This window comes from Athene noctua, chromosome 24 (assembly GCF_965140245.1).
Source record: "Athene noctua chromosome 24, bAthNoc1.hap1.1, whole genome shotgun sequence".
NCBI lineage: Eukaryota > Metazoa > Chordata > Aves > Strigiformes > Strigidae > Athene > Athene noctua.
This window is the reverse complement of record NC_134060.1, coordinates 4,744,304-4,762,599: the sequence shown is the minus strand read 5'-3', so window position 1 is coordinate 4,762,599 and position 18,296 is coordinate 4,744,304. Positions and strand designations below refer to the sequence as shown.

Below are 18,296 nucleotides of genomic sequence, written 5' to 3'. Positions count from 1 at the left end.
GGAACCAGTATGGGGAGGGGACATGCCATGCTGGAGGATGGAGTAACAGAACATGGTCCCCTCCTGTCCCGGGGGGCTCACCCTGTGATGTCCAGCTTTGTGTGGCACCCCCTTGCCTGGCCCTGGGGGGCTGCAGCAGGGGCCGGAGGGACTGGGGGCATTGCTGGGCTGGGCGCCCCAGCTCGGGGCGAGCGTGGGCCAGCCCGGGGGGGGCTCAGGGGGAAGTGGCCACATCCAGCCCTGGCTAAGGCCCCTCATCCCCCGGCGGTGGCGAGCATCTGAGCTGGCCTGGCCCGCCGTGGGAAACAGCCCTGGGACGGCTCGTCTGCCTGCGCGGTGGCTTGTTTTGCTGGTGTGGTGGCTTGTTTGCCTTCATAGTGGCTCGTCTGCCTGCGCAGTGGCTTCCCCGCCTGCCCGGCAGCCCAGCCCAGGGTGCTGCGCCAGCCCGTCCCCTGCATCTCCCCCCAGACACCAGTCCCCCCCAGCCGGGGACGCTCCACTGTGAGCCCCCGGTGACGGCCCTGCCCGCACAGCTCCCGGCTCCCCAGCCGGGCCCGCCAGCTGTTGCCATCCCACCTCTGGCCCCCGGGGACCTTCCCCGGCCCCCACCCCGGCCAGGGGGATGCGATGGGGATACGGGGTGGGGGCTGCCGAGCCCTGCGCCCCCCCCCCCCCCCGTGAACCCCGGTTTCACTTCACCCCGCTCCCACCACCCAGGCGGCTTCGGGGCCGTTATTTTGGCTGCGACACGTGCAGGGAAGGGGAACCAGCCCCGGACCACACCCCCCCCCCGTCCGTGTCCCCGTCCCCCCCCTCCCACTTCCCCTTCCCCTTGTTCCCATTTTGCAACCGGCCCTTTGCAACCGGTGCCCGTCGGGGGTCAGGATCCGGCCCGGGGGGGTCCCGGGACGGAGGGGGGGTGGTGCGGGCGGAGCCGCCGTTGACTCACGGCCGGGCCAGGCGGAAGCAGCGCCCGGTGCCCGGGGCGGAGCGGGGCGGAGCGGAGCCCGGTGCGGGGCAGCCCGGGGAGGAGCCCGCGGAGCGGGACGGACCCTCCCGGTGCGAGCCGGCCCCTAAGGGAGCGCTCCCGGTAAGGACCGGCACGGCCCGGGGCGAGGTCTCCCGTGGACGGTGCGGGGGGGGACCGGGGCAGGACAGCCCCGGGGGGGCATCCCGGTGTGGGGTGTCCCGGTAAGGACCGGTGCTGGATACCGGCTCAAGCCCGCCCCGCCATGGATCAGCCTGCCCCAACCCCGGAGGTACCCAGGCCCCCCCCAGTCACCGGGAGCTGCTGGCAGGACCCGCTGGTGGTGGCGGGGACGACGAGTCGCCCGGTGTGCGGGACCCGGGGCCGGGCGGGCGGGCGGCGGGCGCTGAGCGTCGTCTTCGTGCTGGGCCGGGAGGACGCGGGCGCCTGCCCCGCGCTGCGCTGCCTGCGCCAGGCCTGCCGGCCCCTGCGGGCGCGCCTGCACGCCCTGCGCTTCGACGCCCTGGCGCTGGGCCACGCCGGCACCCTCGACCGCTTCTACAATGCAGGTGAGGACGCGACCCGCTCCGATGAGTCTTTTTTTATTATTATTTATTGATTTTTCCCCCTTTTCCTGCGGCTGTGTTTATAAGGCCAAATGCCGGGTGCTGCACTTTGGCCTCAACACCCCCCAGCAGGGCTACAGGCCTGGGGAGGAGTGGCTGGAGAGCTGCCGGTCAGAGAGGGACTGGGGGGGTTGAGAATGAGCCAGAGTGTGCCCAGGGGGGCAAGAGGGCAAATGGCATCCTGGCTTGTGTCAGCACTGGCATGGCCAGCAGGGACAGGGAAGGGATCTGAGCCCTGGGCTCGGCACTGGTGAGGCCGCCCCTCGATGGGTGGGTTCAGTTTTGGGCCCCTCACCCCAAAAAGGCCATTGAATGACTCGAGCGTGGCCAGAGAAGGGCAACGGAGCTGGGGCAGGGTCTGGAGCACAGGTCTGCTGGGGAGCGGCTGGGGGAACTGGGGGGGTTCAGTCTGGAGAAGAGGAGGCTGAGGGGAGACCTCCTGGCCCTCTGCAACTCCCTGCCAGGAGGGGGCAGAGAGGGGGGATGAGTCTCTGGAGCCAAGGCCCCAGCGCCAGGCCCCGAGGGAATGGCCTCAAGCTGCCCAGGGCAGGGTCAGGCTGGCTCTGAGGAAGGATTTCTGTGCAGAAGGGGCTGTTGGGCGTTGGAATGGGCTGCCCAGGGCAGGGGGGAGTCCCCGGGATCCCTGGAGGGGTTGAAGAGTCGGGCTGAGCCAGCGCTGAGGGATCTGGTGGAGTTGGGAATGGTCAGGGGGAGGGTCATGGTTGGACTGGAGGATCTACAAGGGCTTTTCCAACCTCGATGTTTCTGTGATTCTGTGATTCTGCTCTTCCTGGTTATCCCAGTTATTCGGGATTATCTGGGCCAAGGCTTTCCCTCAGCCCCGAGTGGCTCGAGGCTGCATGCTCGGGTGGTTTGCTGTTTGCTTTTCTGCCTTCCTTCTGTTTACTTTCCAGGGTGGTTGGCTGTTTGCCGGGATGTCTTCCTCCCTGACGTTAAACCCGCGCGTGGGATTTCGGGAAGGGTGGTTTTCGTGGAGAGTTTGCTCAGGGTTCAACCCCGTGCCAGGGGGACAAGCGGGTGCCCCTCTCTGTGGCCTTGCTGTGATGGCAGTAGGGATACAGACCCCCCCAAACCTGGGGAGGGGGGCTGATTCCTCTACTCCATTAATTCAGGGTCTGGAATATTCTGGTCTTGCCCACAGATGTGGCCGTGGTGGAGCTGAGCGACGCCATCTGCCAGCCCTCCCTCTTCTACCACCTGGGCGTCCGCGAGAGCTTCAACATGTCCCACAATGTCCTGCTGTGCTGCCAGGCCGAGCTGCCCCCTCTCCAGGCCCTGCAGGTCAGCGGGTATGGGGACAGGGACACCTCGGCCTCCCCCCGGGTGCTGCTGTTCCAGGGTGGGAATAGCCCCAAGCACCTGGAGCAACCGCACTGGCAAGTGGAGGAATCTCCATCCCCTGCTCTGCGTTCCCACGGCCGCATCCTGCTCTGGCAGAGATTTCCCCGTGCCTGGCTGGGATGAGGAGGGGGTGGCTGGGGACCCCGCTGAGCCCCAGAGCTGGGTGTGAGGTGCTGGATGCTCCCCTGGCCCCAACTGGCCAGGAATTTGGGAACGGGCTCTTTTCCCTGGGGAAAAATGATTCCTTGGAAGCGAAACCTTCCGCACGGAGGGGGCTGGCAGGAAGGATTCTCACTGCTCGAGGGAAAAAAAAAATGTGGCTGGGAGCTCGTCCAAATTGTCCCCAAACACGGCCCTGACCCCGGGGAGCCTCAGGCGCCCGTTCAGAGACCCCTTTCCTGTGCCGGCGGTGGGGCTCTGTTTGCAGCCCTGCCCGGGGTGGGGGGGTCCACACGCGACGCTCATGGTGTGGGGGGGACCATCTGCCCTCGCGGCTCAGCCCTGGTGTCCCTTGCTGTCCCTGGCTGTTTTCCAGGTAACTCGGATCCCTGAGCCTGAAATCAGCTGATTTCTTTTGCCAGGGACTCTGATTAAATCCCTCCTCCTCCCCTCTCTCCCCAGGAAGACATCTGCCAGAAGAACTCGGTGCGTCTCTTTTTCCTGCACTCGCTGCCGCGGTGCCGGGGGGGTTTGAGCCCCCCTCTCCCCCTGAGCTGCCTCTCTTCAGCCTCAGAGGGTGGACATTGCAGACAGGGAGCGAGACCTCTCCCTAAATCTGAGTTGGGGGGGGATGTCACTCCCTCATAGCACAGCAGCATGGAGGGTGCTACCTGGTCGTGAAAGAACCGGGAGTGTTCGTTCTGGAGCGTAATGATGGCACTCAGAGATAAAGCTGGTTTGCCTTTCCTTGCTAATGCCTGATGGGTGGCTGTGTTAGCGCGGTCTGTGTGGTCCGGGCAGTGTGGACAGGCCTGGGGAGGCAGGGCTGGTGCATGACACGAGTAGAGGGGCTCTCAGCTTGGCTGGCACAGCTGCTCACCCCTTCTCCCCTCCCTCAGGACCTCTGCGGCAGCTACACCTTCATCCCCTATGCGGTCACCCCCCAGAACAAGGTCATCTGCTGTGACACTGGGACCACGAAGGGCCTGACGGAGCTTTTCCAGCCCAGCTTTGAGCCGGAGGCTGCCTTCACCCCGCTGGCAGCCCGCCTCATCCAGCTGCTGGAGGGGATCCCCACCAACTCCTGGTACTGCTGCCCACCCCTCCGGCTGCGGGCAAACCCCCGTGCCCAGCTGGGCTGGCAGGGCTTGGCGGAAAATCATCACCACCCCAAAAGCTCCACACCTCTGCCCCCCATCCCCAGCGGGTATTTCCGGGAGCTGATCCAGCGGGATATCCGGCGGGCACGGGAGATGTACCGGGGGGAGCAGCTGAGCCGGGAGCTGGCCCGCATCCAGCAGCGCCTGGACAGCGTGGAGCTGCTCAGCCTGGACATCGTGGTGAACCTCCTCCTCTCCTACCGTGACGTGCAGGTCAGGGCTGGGGGGGTTCTGGAGGCCATATCAGCATCCCAGGGGAGCTTGTGACCCCCAGGGCTTGTCCGATCTGGGGACATCACCCCACAGAGGTGGGGATGGACAACCCCGCCGTTGTCCCCGCAGGATTACGATGCCATCGTCTCGCTGGTGGAGACCCTCCAGGCGCTGCCGGCCTGCGCCGTGGCCGAGCAGCACAACGTCCGCTTCCACTACGCCTTCGCCCTCAGCCGGTGAGCGGTGACGGGCCGGGGTGGGGACACCCCCACCCCCCGCCCTCACCCGGGAACATCCCGATGGGATAGAGCTGAGGGGGGGGTCAGGGGATCGAGGGGCCGTGCTGGTGGTGCCGTTTGCCAAGCGCCGGACGCGTGTGCGCAGGCGTAACCGTGCCGGGGACCGGGAGAAGGCTCTGTCGGTGCTGCTGCCCGTGGTGGAGCGCGGGGAGGGGGCTGCGCCCGACCTCCTCTGCTTGTGTGGTCGCATCTACAAGGACATGTTCATCGGCTCCGGCCTCACCGACACCGAGACAAGGGACCGGGCTTTGTACTGGTGAGGCTGGGGACAGGGTTGGGGGCCACCTGCCTGCCCATGCCCCCATCCGGGGGGGTTTGCAGGAGCTCTGGGGGGTTTCTGACCAGCACAGCCCCACACTCAATCCCCTCCAGCAGCAACGCAGAGGCAGGTGATGCCAGTTCCTTTTGGCTTTTATTTTTTTCACTTCTTTTGTTTTTTTTCTGGTTTGGGAGCACTCCCCCATCATAGGGGGCAGCTCCAGGACCCTAAAGCAGCTGTGTTTTGGCTGTCGGGGGGTGGCAGTGGCTGTGCCTTCCACCCAGCATCTCTGCCCAGGTACAACAAAGCCTTTGAGGTGGAGCCCAGCCTCCATGCAGGCATCAACGCTGCCGTCCTCCTCGTGGCTGCTGGTCACCAGTTTGAAACCTCCGTGCAGCTGCGGCAAATCGGTGGGTGCCCACTCACAGGTCGGGGACAAGGACCCACCGGGGATGGGGACCAGGCACTGGGGTCCATTGGCATTGGGGTATCCCAAGAGCAGTCGTACCCCGTTGCTGGTGGAGGAGTGATGGATTCCTCCTGCTCCTGTGTCCAGGGGTGAAGCTGAGCTGCCTCCAGGGTCGCAAGGGCAGCCCAGGGGAGCTGCGCTACTACTGGGACGTGGGGTTTTGCCTCGGAGCCGGCATCTTGGCCAACGACCTCAGCAAAGTCATCCAAGCCTCTGAGAAGCTCTACAAGCTCAATGCACCCGGCTGGTACGGCACGGCACACGCTCACCTGGGCAAGACTGTGTCTCCAATCCCTGGTGTCTGTGCCCCAGGAGGGGGTTTAGGGGCTTTTAGGGGGCGCTGGGGACATCTCTCTCTTCTCTCTCGCCTCCCACGTCCCTGCAGGTACCTGGTCTCGGTCATGGAGACCTTCCTGCTCTACAAACACTTCCAGAGGAGCCCGCAGGTCCCCTCCACCCGGCAGGAGCTGGCTGATTTCTGGCTGGGCTTCCTCCTCGAGGCGTGCCAGCCCTTCGTTGCCACGTCACACTGCGCGGTGAGGGGCCCCTCGGAGCCCACCCCCTCCTGTCTGGACCCCCAGCCACCAGCCAGTGGTCCAGGCTCACCGGGGGTTTGGGGAGGCATCAAGCAGCCCACTGGTGCCAACCCAGGTGGGAGGATGGGGGTGCAGGGATGTGGGCTGGGAACTTGGCAGGGGCGGCAGGACTCACCTCACATCCCCTTGCTGCCACAGGTCCTGGTCCTGGAGCTCAGCAAGGTCCTACGGCCGGCCCGGCTGGCACTGCACGGTGGCACGGAGGAGCCCACCCTGACACTTGCCCTCCTCTGCCCCACAGAGGAGGTAGGGATGGGGCTGGGGGGGGGCTGGAGGGTTCCCACCAACCTTGGTCCCCACCAACCCACTTTTCTGCAGAAAGTGGCATCGAGCTGGACCTTCACGGCCACGGACATTCGGGGTGTCAGGTGAGTGTGTCCCTGGTCCCCTGGCCAGCAGGACCGAGGGTGCCCCCCAGGTCCCTTCAGCCCCTCTGCCCATCCCACCAGCCCCGGTGCTGACGGAGAGGGGGGTCCTCTCCCTCCAGCATCTGCAAGTCCGACGAACGAGGCTGCTTCCTCTACGTGATGCACGCGGAGGAGGATTTCCAGCTCTACTTCCCCTCCCAGCAGCACTGCCAGTGGTGAGTGGAGGGCTGGGGGCCTCAGGGACCCCCACATTGCTGGTGGGGGCATGGGGACCCTCAGCCCCTGCCCTGGTGAGCAGGGAGGGATGGGAACACGCAATTTCTTCCCTCTGTTAATTTTGTGGGTGTCCTAGGGACACAAGCCCTGCAGCTGGGTCCCACAAAGCACAGGCCCCCCTTGTGCCACTGGTGGGGGACAGACTGGGAGGAGGAGGAGGATCCCCTCTGTGCAGGGGGCCGGTGGGTCCCCAGCACCCTCCGTGGGGCTCAGGACCATCATCCTTCCACTGGCAGGTTCTGTGACCAGATCCAGTCCCTCCTGGCTGAGCAGGCAACGGGCAGCGAGGAGGTGCCCAGCCCCACGCAGCCCATCCTGGAGGTAAGATGGGGACACGGGGTGACATGGGGTGACAGAGGACAGCAGGTGGCACAGGCTGCCACCCCGCATCTCTGCCCGCAGTACAGCTACGAGTACTCGGAGGCGGGCGAGCGGGTGGTCCTGGGCAGGGGGACGTACGGGGTCGTCTACGCCGGGCGCTGCCTCAGCAACCAAGTGCGCATCGCTATCAAGGAGATCCCAGAGCGGGACAGCCGGTAGGTGCCATACGGGGGGGACCCGGGGGGGTCCCTGCACAGCCCCTCACCCCGGTGTCCCCCCACCACGCAGGTACTCACAGCCCTTGCACGAGGAGATCGCCTTGCACAAGCACCTGCGACACAGGAACATCGTGCAGTACCTGGGCTCCATCAGCCAGGATGGCTTCATCAAGATCTTCATGGAGGAGGTGCCGGGAGGTGGGCAGCGCTGGGGACGGGTTTTGGGGAGTCAAAGTGGGACACATGGTTGTATGTGTGGCCTAAATGGGGGTGTGCTCCCTCTCCAGGGAGCCTCTCGTCCCTGCTGCGCTCCAAGTGGGGACCCTTGAAGGACAACGAACCCACCATCGTCTTCTACACCCGCCAGATCCTCGACGGGCTCAGCTACCTCCACGATAACCACATCGTGCACCGCGACATCAAGGTGAGGGGGTGGGGGGTATCACCCATCCTGGGGGCAGGAGGCCTGACCCCTGACCCCCATCTCGGTGGGCACTGGGGAGCCAGGAGCTGCCACTCTGTACCCAAAACCCCTGGGTGATACCCAACAGCTCTGCTCGAGCTCCAGGAGCTTTTTGTGGCTTGGTTTTATTTTGGGGTGCCCTTCCCGCGCCAGGGAGACAACGTCCTCATCAACACGTACAGCGGGGTGCTGAAGATCTCCGACTTCGGTACTTCCAAGCGGCTGGCGGGCATCAGCCCCAGCGCCGAGACCTTCACGGGTAAGGGCAGCCCGGGGCTGGGGGGTGGGTTCCCCCCAACTTGGGGGCAGTGGGATGCTGAGGACCAGGAGACGTTGGGATCTGCATCCTTGCAGCCGGCGTGGGGAGGAGGAGCACCCACCCTGGGAGAATTTGGGTGACGGATACAGGTTCCTGCCACCCCTCCTCATCCTCTCCCCAGGTACCCTGCAGTACATGGCCCCAGAAATCATCAACCAGGGGCCGTGGGGCTACGGGAAGCCAGCAGATATCTGGTCCTTGGGCTGCACCGTCATCGAGATGGCCACGGGCAAGCCCCCCTTCTACGAGCTGGGCAGCCCCCAGGCTGCGATGTTCAAGGTACCTGTGAGGTTGGGGCAGCAGATGGGGTGGGGTGGGGGGGTGTTCCCCAACCCTGAAATTGCCCCTCTTTAGGGTGGCTGGTCCCTTTGCAGCCCCACGAGTGCCTCCCCTCCAGGTGGGCATGTTCAAGATGCACCCGGAGGTGCCCGAGTCCATGTCGGACAATGCCAAGGCGTTCATCCTGCGCTGCTTCCAGGCCGACCCGGCCAAGCGGGCGACGGCCGCTGCGCTGCTGCAGGAGCCCTTCCTCGCCGGTGCCAGGAGGGCCCGGAGCCGGCCCGTGCCCCCAGCGGGGGGTGAGTCCTGGGGGGGCAGGATGGGGGAAGCCTGACATGAGCTGCTAAAATAACCATCTCCACCTCCATCATCTCCCTGGCAGATCTCCCCCACGTCGGGCGGCAGGATGGGGATGTGGAGGGCAGCGATGGGAGCAGGGGAGGCTCCTCGGCCAGGCAGGACGCCCCGGGGAGGGGCACAGCGGGCAGCCCCCTGCTCCCGGGCCACCGCGGCAAGGCAGCCTCCAGCCGCAGCTCCTTGGGGTAGGGCGTCCCGCGCGTGGGGGGGATGCAGGGACCCCGGGGTTGCCTCCCATAGTATCCAGCACTGCACCCCCTCATCATGCCAGGGCATCACATCCCTCGCCTTTACCGCTTGGGGGGGGTTGCAGGAGGTCCCCCATGCCCTCTGCCAGGTCATTGGCACCCCGAGGCCACACTCCTAAATGCCCAAGTTTTGAGGGGGGGGCAGTGCCAACCCTGCCCATCTCCCCCCAGCACTGCCCAGAGCTCGGCTGGCTCCGACCACAGCCTGCGCTCGTCCTCCCCCGAGGAGAGCGGGGCCAGGTTCCTCCTGCGGAAGGACAGCAAGCGCCGGGCCACGCTGCACCGCGTCCTCACCGCCGAGGCGCCGGGCATCATCGCTGCCTTGGAGGAGAGCCAGGTGGGTGCTGGGTGCCCAGGGGCGGAGGGTGGGCACGGTGGCACCGCCTGAGCATCTCCCTTGCCCACCCAGAGCACGGCGGGGGCGAGGTTGGACTCGGAGCATCTCGCCCAGTTGCTGAGCTGCCTGCGGAGCTACATCCAGTGCCCCAGCCAGCACCAGCTGTGCCAGGACCTCCTGGCACTGCAGAGCCGGCTGCGGGAAGAGGGTCTGAGCCTCCCCCACCTCCAGGCTCCCCTCTTTGCCTTCCAGGCAGCGGTGAGTGCCCCGGCTGGCACGGTAGGGTGCTGTGTGGGTGATGCCCTGGCACGGCGATGCCCTGGCACGGCTCTGCCCCTTCCAGGTGAGACGGGTGCTGCGCCGGCACCACATCAAACCCCACTGGATGTTTGCGCTGGATGATGCCGTGAGCCAGGCGGTGCAGGCAGCTCTCCCCATGCTGGTGAGAGGTGGGTGGCACTGGGGGATGGCCAGGACATGGATCCAGGTCCATCACCCCTCCAGAGTGGACTGGGGGAATTTGGGGTGCTGGGAAAGGGATGTGAGGGGGGAGCCCGCACTGGGCCCAGCTCCCTGTTTTGTCACTGGTGCTCTGGGTTCTGAGGCCATCGGGCACCTCCCTGTGCCCAGCACTGCCTCTGCCCCCACAGACCTGGGACCGAAGGCCAGCTGCCTGGCAGGGGACAGCCCCAAGGGCACGAGTGACGAGGATGACCCCGTGCCACCGAGGCTGTCCATCCCCAGGAGTCGACCCCAGCGGGGCAGCCCCAGTTCGGGGCTCAGCACCAATTCGGGGCTCAGCACCTGGGCAGACCCCCTGCCCTCCCTGCAGGCATCCTCGGCGCTGGTGGCACAGCTCTGCCACCTCCGCATGGAGACGGGCAGGTAGGGCTCCACTGCTCCTCGTGCCTCCATCTCCCGGGGTGCCAATCTGTGCCCCCCCCAGGGTGCCAGTCCGTGCTCCCCCCGGGTGCCACTCGGTGCTCCGCTCTCCCCCAGGCTGCTCCAGGAGCTGGCCGAGAAGGAGCAGGAGTGGCAGCGGCTGATGCAGCAGGTGCTTCACTCAGGGGACGATGACACCGCTGTCCCCAGCCGGTCCCAGTGCGGTGGGGAGCATGAGGAGGCCCCCCCAGGGTGCTTCACCCCAGGGCAGGATTGCTCATCCCCAAGCCCCCAGCACTCCCCGGGACGGGCTGACCCCCTCCTCCTCGAGTGGCTGCAGCGGCACGGCACAGACGCGGCCACCATGGCCACGGTGAGGCCCATGGCCACTGGCCACATGGAGCTACAAGGGGCGTGGGGGTCAGGCCCCGCTGGTGTGAGTGGGGCAGCACCCCCCCAGCATTGCCACCCGACACCCATTCCACCCCCCACAGCTCCTCTCCCACGACTTCACCCTCCGGGACCTGCTGGGCTGTGCCACCCCTGATGACCTCTTCTACATGGGCATCAGGTACCCCCCGGCTGCGTTGTTCCCCCTGGCTTGGCTGGGGTGGGGAGAGTGGGGTGGCAGCACTGCGAGGGGGGGGGTCACAGCTTGGTCCCCTCCCACCAGCACCCTCCTTGCCCCAGCAGGCGCGGGCCAGCGTACCGCCTCTGGGCAACCATCCTGGAGCATCGCCAGACCCTCACCCAGCGGGAGCGGGGGGGACCCCCACCCCAGGGCTGTGACACAGCCCCGGGGAACCCAGCCAGTGGAGCCTCGGGGCTGCCACCACGGCAGGGCTGGCAGGATGGTGACAGAGGGGACACCCCGGGAGCAGGCGGTTGCAGCGGCTCCAGCCCCACCCCAGAGGAAGAAGTCGGGGTACAGCACCCAGAGCAATAAACAGCTGCCACATGTGCCCTCCGGTGCCACTTCATTGCTGCCAAAAGGGTGGGGGGCCGGGCACAGCCCCCAGCCCTGCACAGTGATGCTCTGGGCTCAGCTCCATCCCTGCCAGGGTCCCGCTGGCACCAAGGGGGGGAGGGGGGGGCTATGCCCGGGGCACGAGGTTTGTCCGCAGGGGCAGCAGCGCTTCCACCCACTGTCCGGGCTGCTGGAGGAGTCGCCCCCACACCCCCTGCTCCTCCACTGTCGAGTCCATCCAGCCCACTGGCAGCCCGTAGCTGCTCCCTGCCGAGAGACCACCGCTGTCACCCCCCCTGGCCACCCCACTGCCACCATGAAGGGGGGGGGGGGGGGGGGGGGGGGTACCCTGGGGTCCCCCCACCCCTCACCTGTGCCCAGGCTGAGCCGGATGCCGCCCAGCTGGCGCTTGGAGAAGGCTTCGTGGTGCCAGAGGGTGAACTCGGCGCAGGCCTCGGCCAGGTCCTTGGCCTGGAAGCCGTCGTAGACCATGGTGTGGTTAAAAAGGGGGTTGAGGCTCCGCTTCACCACCCGCGTCTTCTGCCGGCTCGCCTTGCTGTCGTCCGGCAGCACGTAGCTGGAGGTGACAGCGGGGTGAAGGCAGCAGGGGACACACACACGAGTCCCTCTGGGTGCCCCCCCCCCAGCCCCTTACCACTGCACAAAGGCGTCCACGGTGCCGCTCTGCAGGGGGATGAGGCTCTGAGCATCCTTCACCCAGATGTGCAGCTCGCCCGTGGGTGGCAGTCCCCCACCTGCGGGTGAGAGGGGTCAGGGGCACCCTGCCATGCTGAACACCCCCCTCCGTGTGCCCACGGGCACCTCTCACCTTCCGAGCCGGCGGGGATGAACTTCAATGCCAAGTTGAGGTTGCCCCGGCTGGCGAGGCCGTCCGAGGAGATGGGCATCTGGGGAGGAGGGGGGGGTTATGTGGGGCAGTGGATGGTGGGGGGAGTGGGCTGTGGGAGGGCCGGGGACTCACCCGGGGCTGGAGGCTGAACCACTCGGGGCTTGTGTTGGCCCAGTCCCAGGTGCCCAGCGCGATCTCCACCTCCCCTAAGAAAAGGTTCCTGCCCAGGCTGTCGTGGTGCCACACCGAGAGGTTCAGGGTCCGGCCCTGCAGGTCCCTCTTCTCCAGCTTGTACTGACAGGGAGGGGACATAGACAGGGTGAGGGTATCCATCCCCCCCCTCATCCATTCCCCCTTGAACCATAGGAACCCCCCCCAAAACCACCCCAAAGTGGGGTTAGAAACCTTGAGGGTCTCATTGAAGATGGGATCCAAGCTCCTCTTCCGCACTGTGGTCTTACGTTTGCTGCGGTTGGACTTATCTGGCAGCAGGTAGGTCTTGATGTACCTGGAGCCAAAAAATGAGGGTGGCTGCAACGTGGGCATCGCCCGGGCATCGCTGCTCGGGGCTGGGCCACTCACGGGTCCGACCGCTGCTTCTTGGCCTCGGCCAGCTCGCGGCACCGCAGCACGTGGACCTGCAGCTCCTTCTTGGCTGGGTCGTAGCGGAGGGAGAACTGGACGCAGCCCCGCACGGCCACGCTGCCCAGCTCCCCTTCGCTGTACAGGCTCATCAGGCTGCCGCTCAGCTGGGGGGGGTGGTGGGAGAGGGTCAGGGGGGGCTGGAGAGGTGACCCCCTCACACCCCACCAGCCCCCAGCCCCGTACCGTGGAGGAGCTGAGGCTGGACACGGAGGAGCTGGTGGTCAGCAGGTTGCGTGGGGGCACGTGGCCGTTCTGGGGGGACACCCGGCCCAGGGATGCCTGATCCATCTGGGGGGTCCCCGGCCCCTGGAAATGCAAAGCACAGAGGGGTCAGTACCCCCCCCCAGACCCCCACCCCCAGCACAGGCTCCTGAGGGCACTCAGCTCCCAGAGCTCAGGCACAGCCTGTGCTGTGCTGGCTTTGCACACCCCAGACAGCCCCATAACACCCCACTCAGCCCCATAACAACCCCCCCATCCCCACAGAGCCCCACACGGCCCCCCAAGACCCCCCCTGTCCCACCTGCCCAGCACTGGGGCCGCTGCGTGCAGAGTCGGGCTCTTCCTCATCTTCCTCAGTGCTGGATGTGCCAAAGGGGTTCCCACCTACTGTGTCACCTGCAAGGGCACAGTGTGGGCAGGGGGGGGGCCGATGCAGCAAGGGGGGACCCTTTTATCAGCAAGAGGAGTGACCAGGCAAGAGAGGGATGGGGGGCCATGATGGGGTCCCAGGAGGAGGTAGGAGGCTGGTAAGTGGTGCTGGGGGGGGGTCCAACCCCCCCCAAAATCTCAACAACACTGTCCCCCCCTCCCACAGTTACCTGACTGGGCTGGGATGTCCTGCTCCCTCGCCGGGATGTCACCCTGCCACAGGGGCTGTGACACTGGGGTCCCCTCCAGAGCCGGGCCTGCGGGGCTGGGCTGCGAGGTGGCCCATGGGGAAAGGGTAAAAACGGGCACCCCCAGCACCCTCCTCTCCCCGCCCCTTGCTCCTCCGCCATCCAGTCCCTCTGGGTCCCCACCGCGGGGGTTCAGGGTCAGACTTTGCAAGACCATGCACAAGGCTGGCCCCAACGGCAGCACCCCCCTGGGGTGACATTGCAGCTCTGGGGCCACGGCAGTTGGGGTGACCCAGGCTGCAGGGTGCTCCCCCCACCGCCCAAGCCCATCACCGGGGTGTCAGGTACCGGCTGCCAGCTCAACCCCCCCACCAGGCACCAACCTGGGGCTCTGCGGTTGCCTCTGCTGTAGGGGGGCTGCAAGAAAAGACGGTAATTAGTTTCTCTCAACTAATTCTGCCTTCATTAAGCTAATGAGCACTTTTTCACCCCCCTCCCCACATCCCTGCAGCTATTTTTAGAGCCGGGGTCTGGCAGGGCTGCAGAACCCCCCCGGGTGTTGGACAGACAGACACGGGCAGGGTGGTGGAGCTCTGGCTGTGCCACCCCCTTCACCACAGGCTCTGCTCCCCCTTCCCCACCTCCATCTCCCCCCCCACGGGCATCCCAGGGCCATGCCACCCCAGCAGGGTACCAACAAGATGCCACCAGCCCTGGGGCACCCGCTCCCCCCTCACCTCTGCTCCGCCTCAGCCACACCATCCTCATCCTCCTTCTCCGCCAGCGGCTCACCGATGGCCTCCAGCTCGCCCAGGCTGGGGCCACGCTCCGGGTCCCCCACTCCTGGGGACATCGGGGACCTCAGCGGGCTGAGCCCTGGCCCCCGGTGTCACCCCACGTCCCCGTCCCTTGCCTACCCCGGGGCCACCTCCTGCGGCGGATGGAGGCGCGGACAAGGTCGGAGCCCAAGTGGTGCCGGTGACGCTGGGCGCGGGCGTCGCAGAACCAGTCCCCGGTGAGGGTCCGCAGCCGCACTGGGTCCGACACCGATTTGCGGAGCTTGCTGGGGGCAGGAGGGCGGTGTTGGCTCCCCCCCCATGCTGCCATCGAGCCCCTGTGTCACCATTCCCAGGCGGCGAGGTGTGGAGCCACCACAACTCACCCTGGGGACACCAGGCACCATCTCCCAGGGGGTTTGGGACACCCCGATGCCGGTGTCACCCATCGTGGGGGCTTCACCCTGGCTGGGCTTAATGGGTGCCCCCCCAACCCCAATGGGAAAGAAGACACCCCCCCAGCCTGGCTGCTCTGTCCCCAGGGGTGATAGATCACAGGCTGGCTGCTCTTAGGGGGTTCATGCTGTCCCCAGGTAGTAATGCTGAGTAAGGGACCCCCCCACCTCACCTGATGCGCCCCTCCTCGCGCCGGCGGAGCTGCCAGTCGCGGCGCAGGACCTCGGCGATGGCGTGCCGCTCCTCCTCCGTCAGGAAGCTCAGGTCCAGCAGCGCCTCGGCCGCCAGCTCCAGCGCCATGGCAGGGCAGGGGGGCACGGTGGGGGCACCCCTGGGCGCTGGCCTAGGTGAGTGCTGAGAAGTGGGGGGCTGCAGCCAGGGGGGCTCAGCGTGCCGGGCATGCACCAGCGATGCCAGCATCTGGAGAGGGACCTCGGGGCTGCTTTGGGGTGGGAATCATCCTGACCCTCTGCAAAGAGATGGAGTGGAAGCTCAGCATGCACACACCCTCCTCCACTGCACCCCAAAACACCGCCGGGAGCCTCAACAGGGGCAAACTGAGGGGTGGATGATGCCAAGGGGCAAGCCCCCGGGCAGGCTGCAGGCAGGCTCAGGGAAGCCCTGCTGCTCCTCCTGCTGCCAGGCCCCGCTGCCGGCCCTGTGCCAGGGCCAGCCCTGCCTGCCCGCTGCCGGGATCCTGCCCGCAGCCCGTGTTTGCGAAGGGTGTTTGCCCAGGGCCGGCTCTGCCCCTGCCTGCTTTCCCACGGGTTTCATCGGGTGCCACCACACCGAGACGGGTGGCAAAAGGGAGCCTGGCTGCACCCACGACGGGCTGAGATTGTACTCAGCTCATCGCAGCTCCCGGGGCAGAGGGTGCAGCAGGGACTCTTGCCCCACTGCCCGGTGTTGCCTCACCGCTGCCCTTCCTGGCCCCCGCGTTGGGAAAGCGCTGCCCGGCGCGGGATGCTGAGGGCAGGAAATTGCAGCAGCGGTGGGGCAGGATCAGTCCTGCTGCCCCCCCCACCCTACCCCCAGCCCCCTGCCTCCCCGGGCACCCCCCCAGGACCAGAGCACCGGCACGGCTGCACCCCAGCACGGCTGTGGGGGTTCCACCTCCACCGTGGGGCCTTGCCCCCAACCCCATGGGTGACCCTGTCCCAGCCCCGGGGGGGGGGGCGTCTCACACATGCCCCAGCCTTGGGGACCCCACCCCAGCACCCAGCGCAGGATCTGAGCACACCGGTGCCGGTGGGTGGGCTGGGTGCCAACACACCCCCCCCCCGCCCCAGGACCCCCCCATCACATACCAGGGTCCTCCCACACCACCTGGACCCCCCCTTCCCCAGCACCCCCCTCCCCACCCTAGGCAGGGGGAGCCAGCGACACCCCCCAGCACCCTGCGCCGGGGTTGGGTGGGGGGGTCTCGGGGGGACACGTACCGGTTGTCACCGGGGCTGGGACGATGCTGCCGCTGCCTCCCCGCCGCAGCCCGCTCGTATCCTGTTTACTGGTGGCAGACGGGGTGTCCCCCCACCCCGGAAAAGTCACCCAGGTCTGGCCCAGGCGCTGCCGCCGTTCCCAGGCCCCCGTGGGGACCCCCGCGGGTGGGTGCAGCTCGGGGGGGGGGCGGTAAACAAGCACCCACGTCCCGCACCCGCCGACGTGCAGAGGGGAGCTGGGCACCCGGCCCCTCACTCTGCACGGGAGACCAGTCAAACCAGTTAAACCTCCCCAGTAAGCCACAGTTGGTGGGGGGGTGCACATCTCCCTCTTTTTTCTTTGCAAGCAGCGATTGAGGGGGGGTGGGGGGGGGTAGCGGCGATGGATGGCACTAAACACTCCCCCCCACCTTCAATTCAGCCAGGCTCAGGGTCAGCCCCCCCTGGGACCCCCCCTCAGCCCTCTAGGGACTGGCAAGCCCCAGCTTCCCTCACCACAGCCCAGGGCTGCACCCCCCCCCCAGCGCCCCCACTCCTTCCCGCCCTGCAGCCCATCCCCGTGGCCTCAGACCCCGTCCAGCCCCACCGGCCGGGCCAGGCCTCTGGCACAGAGTGGGGACGATAAAAGCCACCGCAGAAATTCGGGTCCTGGAGCCCCCACCCCAGCCCTCCTCGGTGGGGTGCAGAGCTGCAGCCCCCCCCAAAACAGAGCAAGGGGAGTCAGACACACACACACACCCCCCCCCCAAACCCCCCCTCCCCAACACACCACAGGGTGCTGGTGCAGCCCCACCATGGGGCAAGTGGTGGTGTTGGCTCCACGGCCGCCCTTACCTGCCCAGGACTGGGGGTCACGGTGGCCTGTGACCCCCCCCAGCACCCCACAGGGACCCTTGCGGCTGTGGGTGGCCCCCGGTCCCCACCCTCGGCTGGGTGCTGGCGGCCTAGAGCTGAGTCAACCGCAGGCAGCAAGCGCCTCCTCACCTCGGCGGCACGAAAGCAGGGACTGGAGCCAGCAACACCCGCCGGACGGGACTGAACTGGGCTGAACTGGGCTTAACTGGGAGGTGTCAGGCAGCCTGGGAAGGGGTGGTGCAGAGGGGAAGCACCCCAGGGTAGTGGGACACACACCCCCCCCCCCCCAACTTAGTGGAAGCTTGAAACCAAAGGTGTGAGCATGGGGATGGGGTGGGGGAACACACACCCCCACACACACCCCACCCCCCCGCCTTACCCAGGGGGTTCTGGGGGGCACACAGGGGGGCAGGATGTGGCCCCAAGGTGCCTTATCCAGAGTGGCTCTGGGAGAGCTACTGGGGGGACTGGGCAGACTCCCCCAGCAGCCCAGTGTGGGTGGTGCGGGGTCTCTGGGGCTTTGCAGACCCCCTCCCATCCCCTATCCCATGGGTACCCCCCAGCCCCCCCAGCTCCCATCTTGCCCGGCACAATCCCATCTTGCTCTGAAGGGTCAGGGCTCCCAACCACCCAGGACAAACCTGGGTGCTCAGCCCAGGCAGGATGAGGCCAGCAGGGCCTGGCAGCGGCAACCAGCCCCCAGGGCAGGAGCATCCTTCCCTGGCACAGCAGGGCCCTGTGCCTCAGTTTCCCTCAATCACAGCGGGAGGGTGAGTGGCTGGGGTGTGCGTGTGTGTGTGTGTGTGTGTGTGTGTGTGTGTGTGTGTGTGTGAGGTTCCCCCCCAGGCTCCAGCCCTCACCCTTTAAGGGGAGACGGGAGCGCTGCTGGGGAAGGCGTTGCAGTGGGGTGCAGCAGCAGCAGCCTGGCAGCACACACACCGAGCACAGAACCGCAAGAAAAGGGGATTATTTTTAGCGTGGTTTCTAAGGAAATGAGACTTTAGCAACAGCTCTGTCTGTCTGTCTGTCGGCCACCCTCCCCTTCCTCCCCTTGCAGAGCTCAGCTCCAGTGGGGAGATGCCCCAGGTGGACGAGCTCCCGGCTATGGATGCTCTGGAAATGCAGCGGCGGGGGGGGACACGGTGGCTTGGGGACTGTTGTGTCCCCACAGGGGTGCTTGTGGGCCAGTGGCTCAGCTCTGGGTCACCCAGGGTGGGCTCCGAGCCCTTTCTGTGCATCCCAGACCCTTTGTACCTGCAAGGTCCAGAGTGAGAAATATTTATCAGCTGAG

At 66.8% G+C, this 18,296-nt stretch overlaps 2 protein-coding genes across 2 annotated transcripts; one reads left to right on the top strand and one right to left on the bottom strand.

Moving 5' to 3' along the window:
• Positions 1–1,143: 1,143 nt before the first annotated feature.
• MAP3K6 (mitogen-activated protein kinase kinase kinase 6) lies at positions 1,144–11,124 on the top strand. The gene is made up of 28 exons (XM_074925848.1): positions 1,144–1,536; positions 2,756–2,895; positions 3,577–3,600; positions 4,014–4,201; positions 4,319–4,487; positions 4,617–4,723; positions 4,872–5,042; positions 5,343–5,455; positions 5,602–5,761; positions 5,900–6,050; positions 6,249–6,356; positions 6,429–6,478; positions 6,598–6,693; positions 6,991–7,075; positions 7,157–7,290; positions 7,364–7,491; positions 7,581–7,717; positions 7,910–8,015; positions 8,197–8,354; positions 8,473–8,653; positions 8,737–8,896; positions 9,131–9,296; positions 9,369–9,554; positions 9,640–9,745; positions 9,947–10,181; positions 10,296–10,551; positions 10,673–10,749; positions 10,872–11,124. Exons 1-28 carry the CDS (start codon positions 1,233–1,235, stop codon positions 11,122–11,124), a joined length of 4,149 nt encoding a protein of 1,382 aa, XP_074781949.1. The 5' UTR covers positions 1,144–1,232.
• Positions 11,125–11,156: 32 nt separating this feature from the next.
• SYTL1 (synaptotagmin like 1) lies at positions 11,157–16,312 on the bottom strand. The gene is made up of 15 exons (XM_074926127.1): positions 16,151–16,312; positions 14,884–15,180; positions 14,397–14,542; positions 14,217–14,322; positions 13,863–13,896; positions 13,462–13,561; positions 13,164–13,258; positions 12,824–12,946; positions 12,578–12,744; positions 12,401–12,503; positions 12,128–12,289; positions 11,975–12,053; positions 11,801–11,900; positions 11,517–11,722; positions 11,157–11,412 (listed from the first exon to the last, which is right to left on the bottom strand). Exons 2-15 carry the CDS (start codon positions 15,129–15,131, stop codon positions 11,273–11,275), a joined length of 1,809 nt encoding a protein of 602 aa, XP_074782228.1. The 5' UTR covers positions 15,132–15,180; positions 16,151–16,312; the 3' UTR covers positions 11,157–11,272.
• Between the last annotated feature and the right edge of the window lie 1,984 nt (positions 16,313–18,296).

Coding starts and splice junctions, on each gene's coding strand:
- MAP3K6 (XM_074925848.1), top strand. CDS start 1,233: ATGGATCAGCCTGCCCCAACCCCGGAGGTACCCAGGCCCCCCCCAGTC. Junction 9,555..9,639: donor TCTTTGCCTTCCAGGCAGCG/GTGAGTGCCCCG, acceptor TGCCCCTTCCAG/GTGAGACGGGTGCTGCGCCG. Junction 10,750..10,871: donor CTCTTCTACATGGGCATCAG/GTACCCCCCGGC, acceptor TTGCCCCAGCAG/GCGCGGGCCAGCGTACCGCC.
- SYTL1 (XM_074926127.1), bottom strand. CDS start 15,131: ATGCTGGCATCGCTGGTGCATGCCCGGCACGCTGAGCCCCCCTGGCTG. Junction 12,745..12,823: donor CCAGCCTCAGCTCCTCCACG/GTACGGGGCTGG, acceptor CACCCCCCCCAG/CTGAGCGGCAGCCTGATGAG. Junction 11,413..11,516: donor CCGGCTCAGCCTGGGCACAG/GTGAGGGGTGGG, acceptor GTCTCTCGGCAG/GGAGCAGCTACGGGCTGCCA.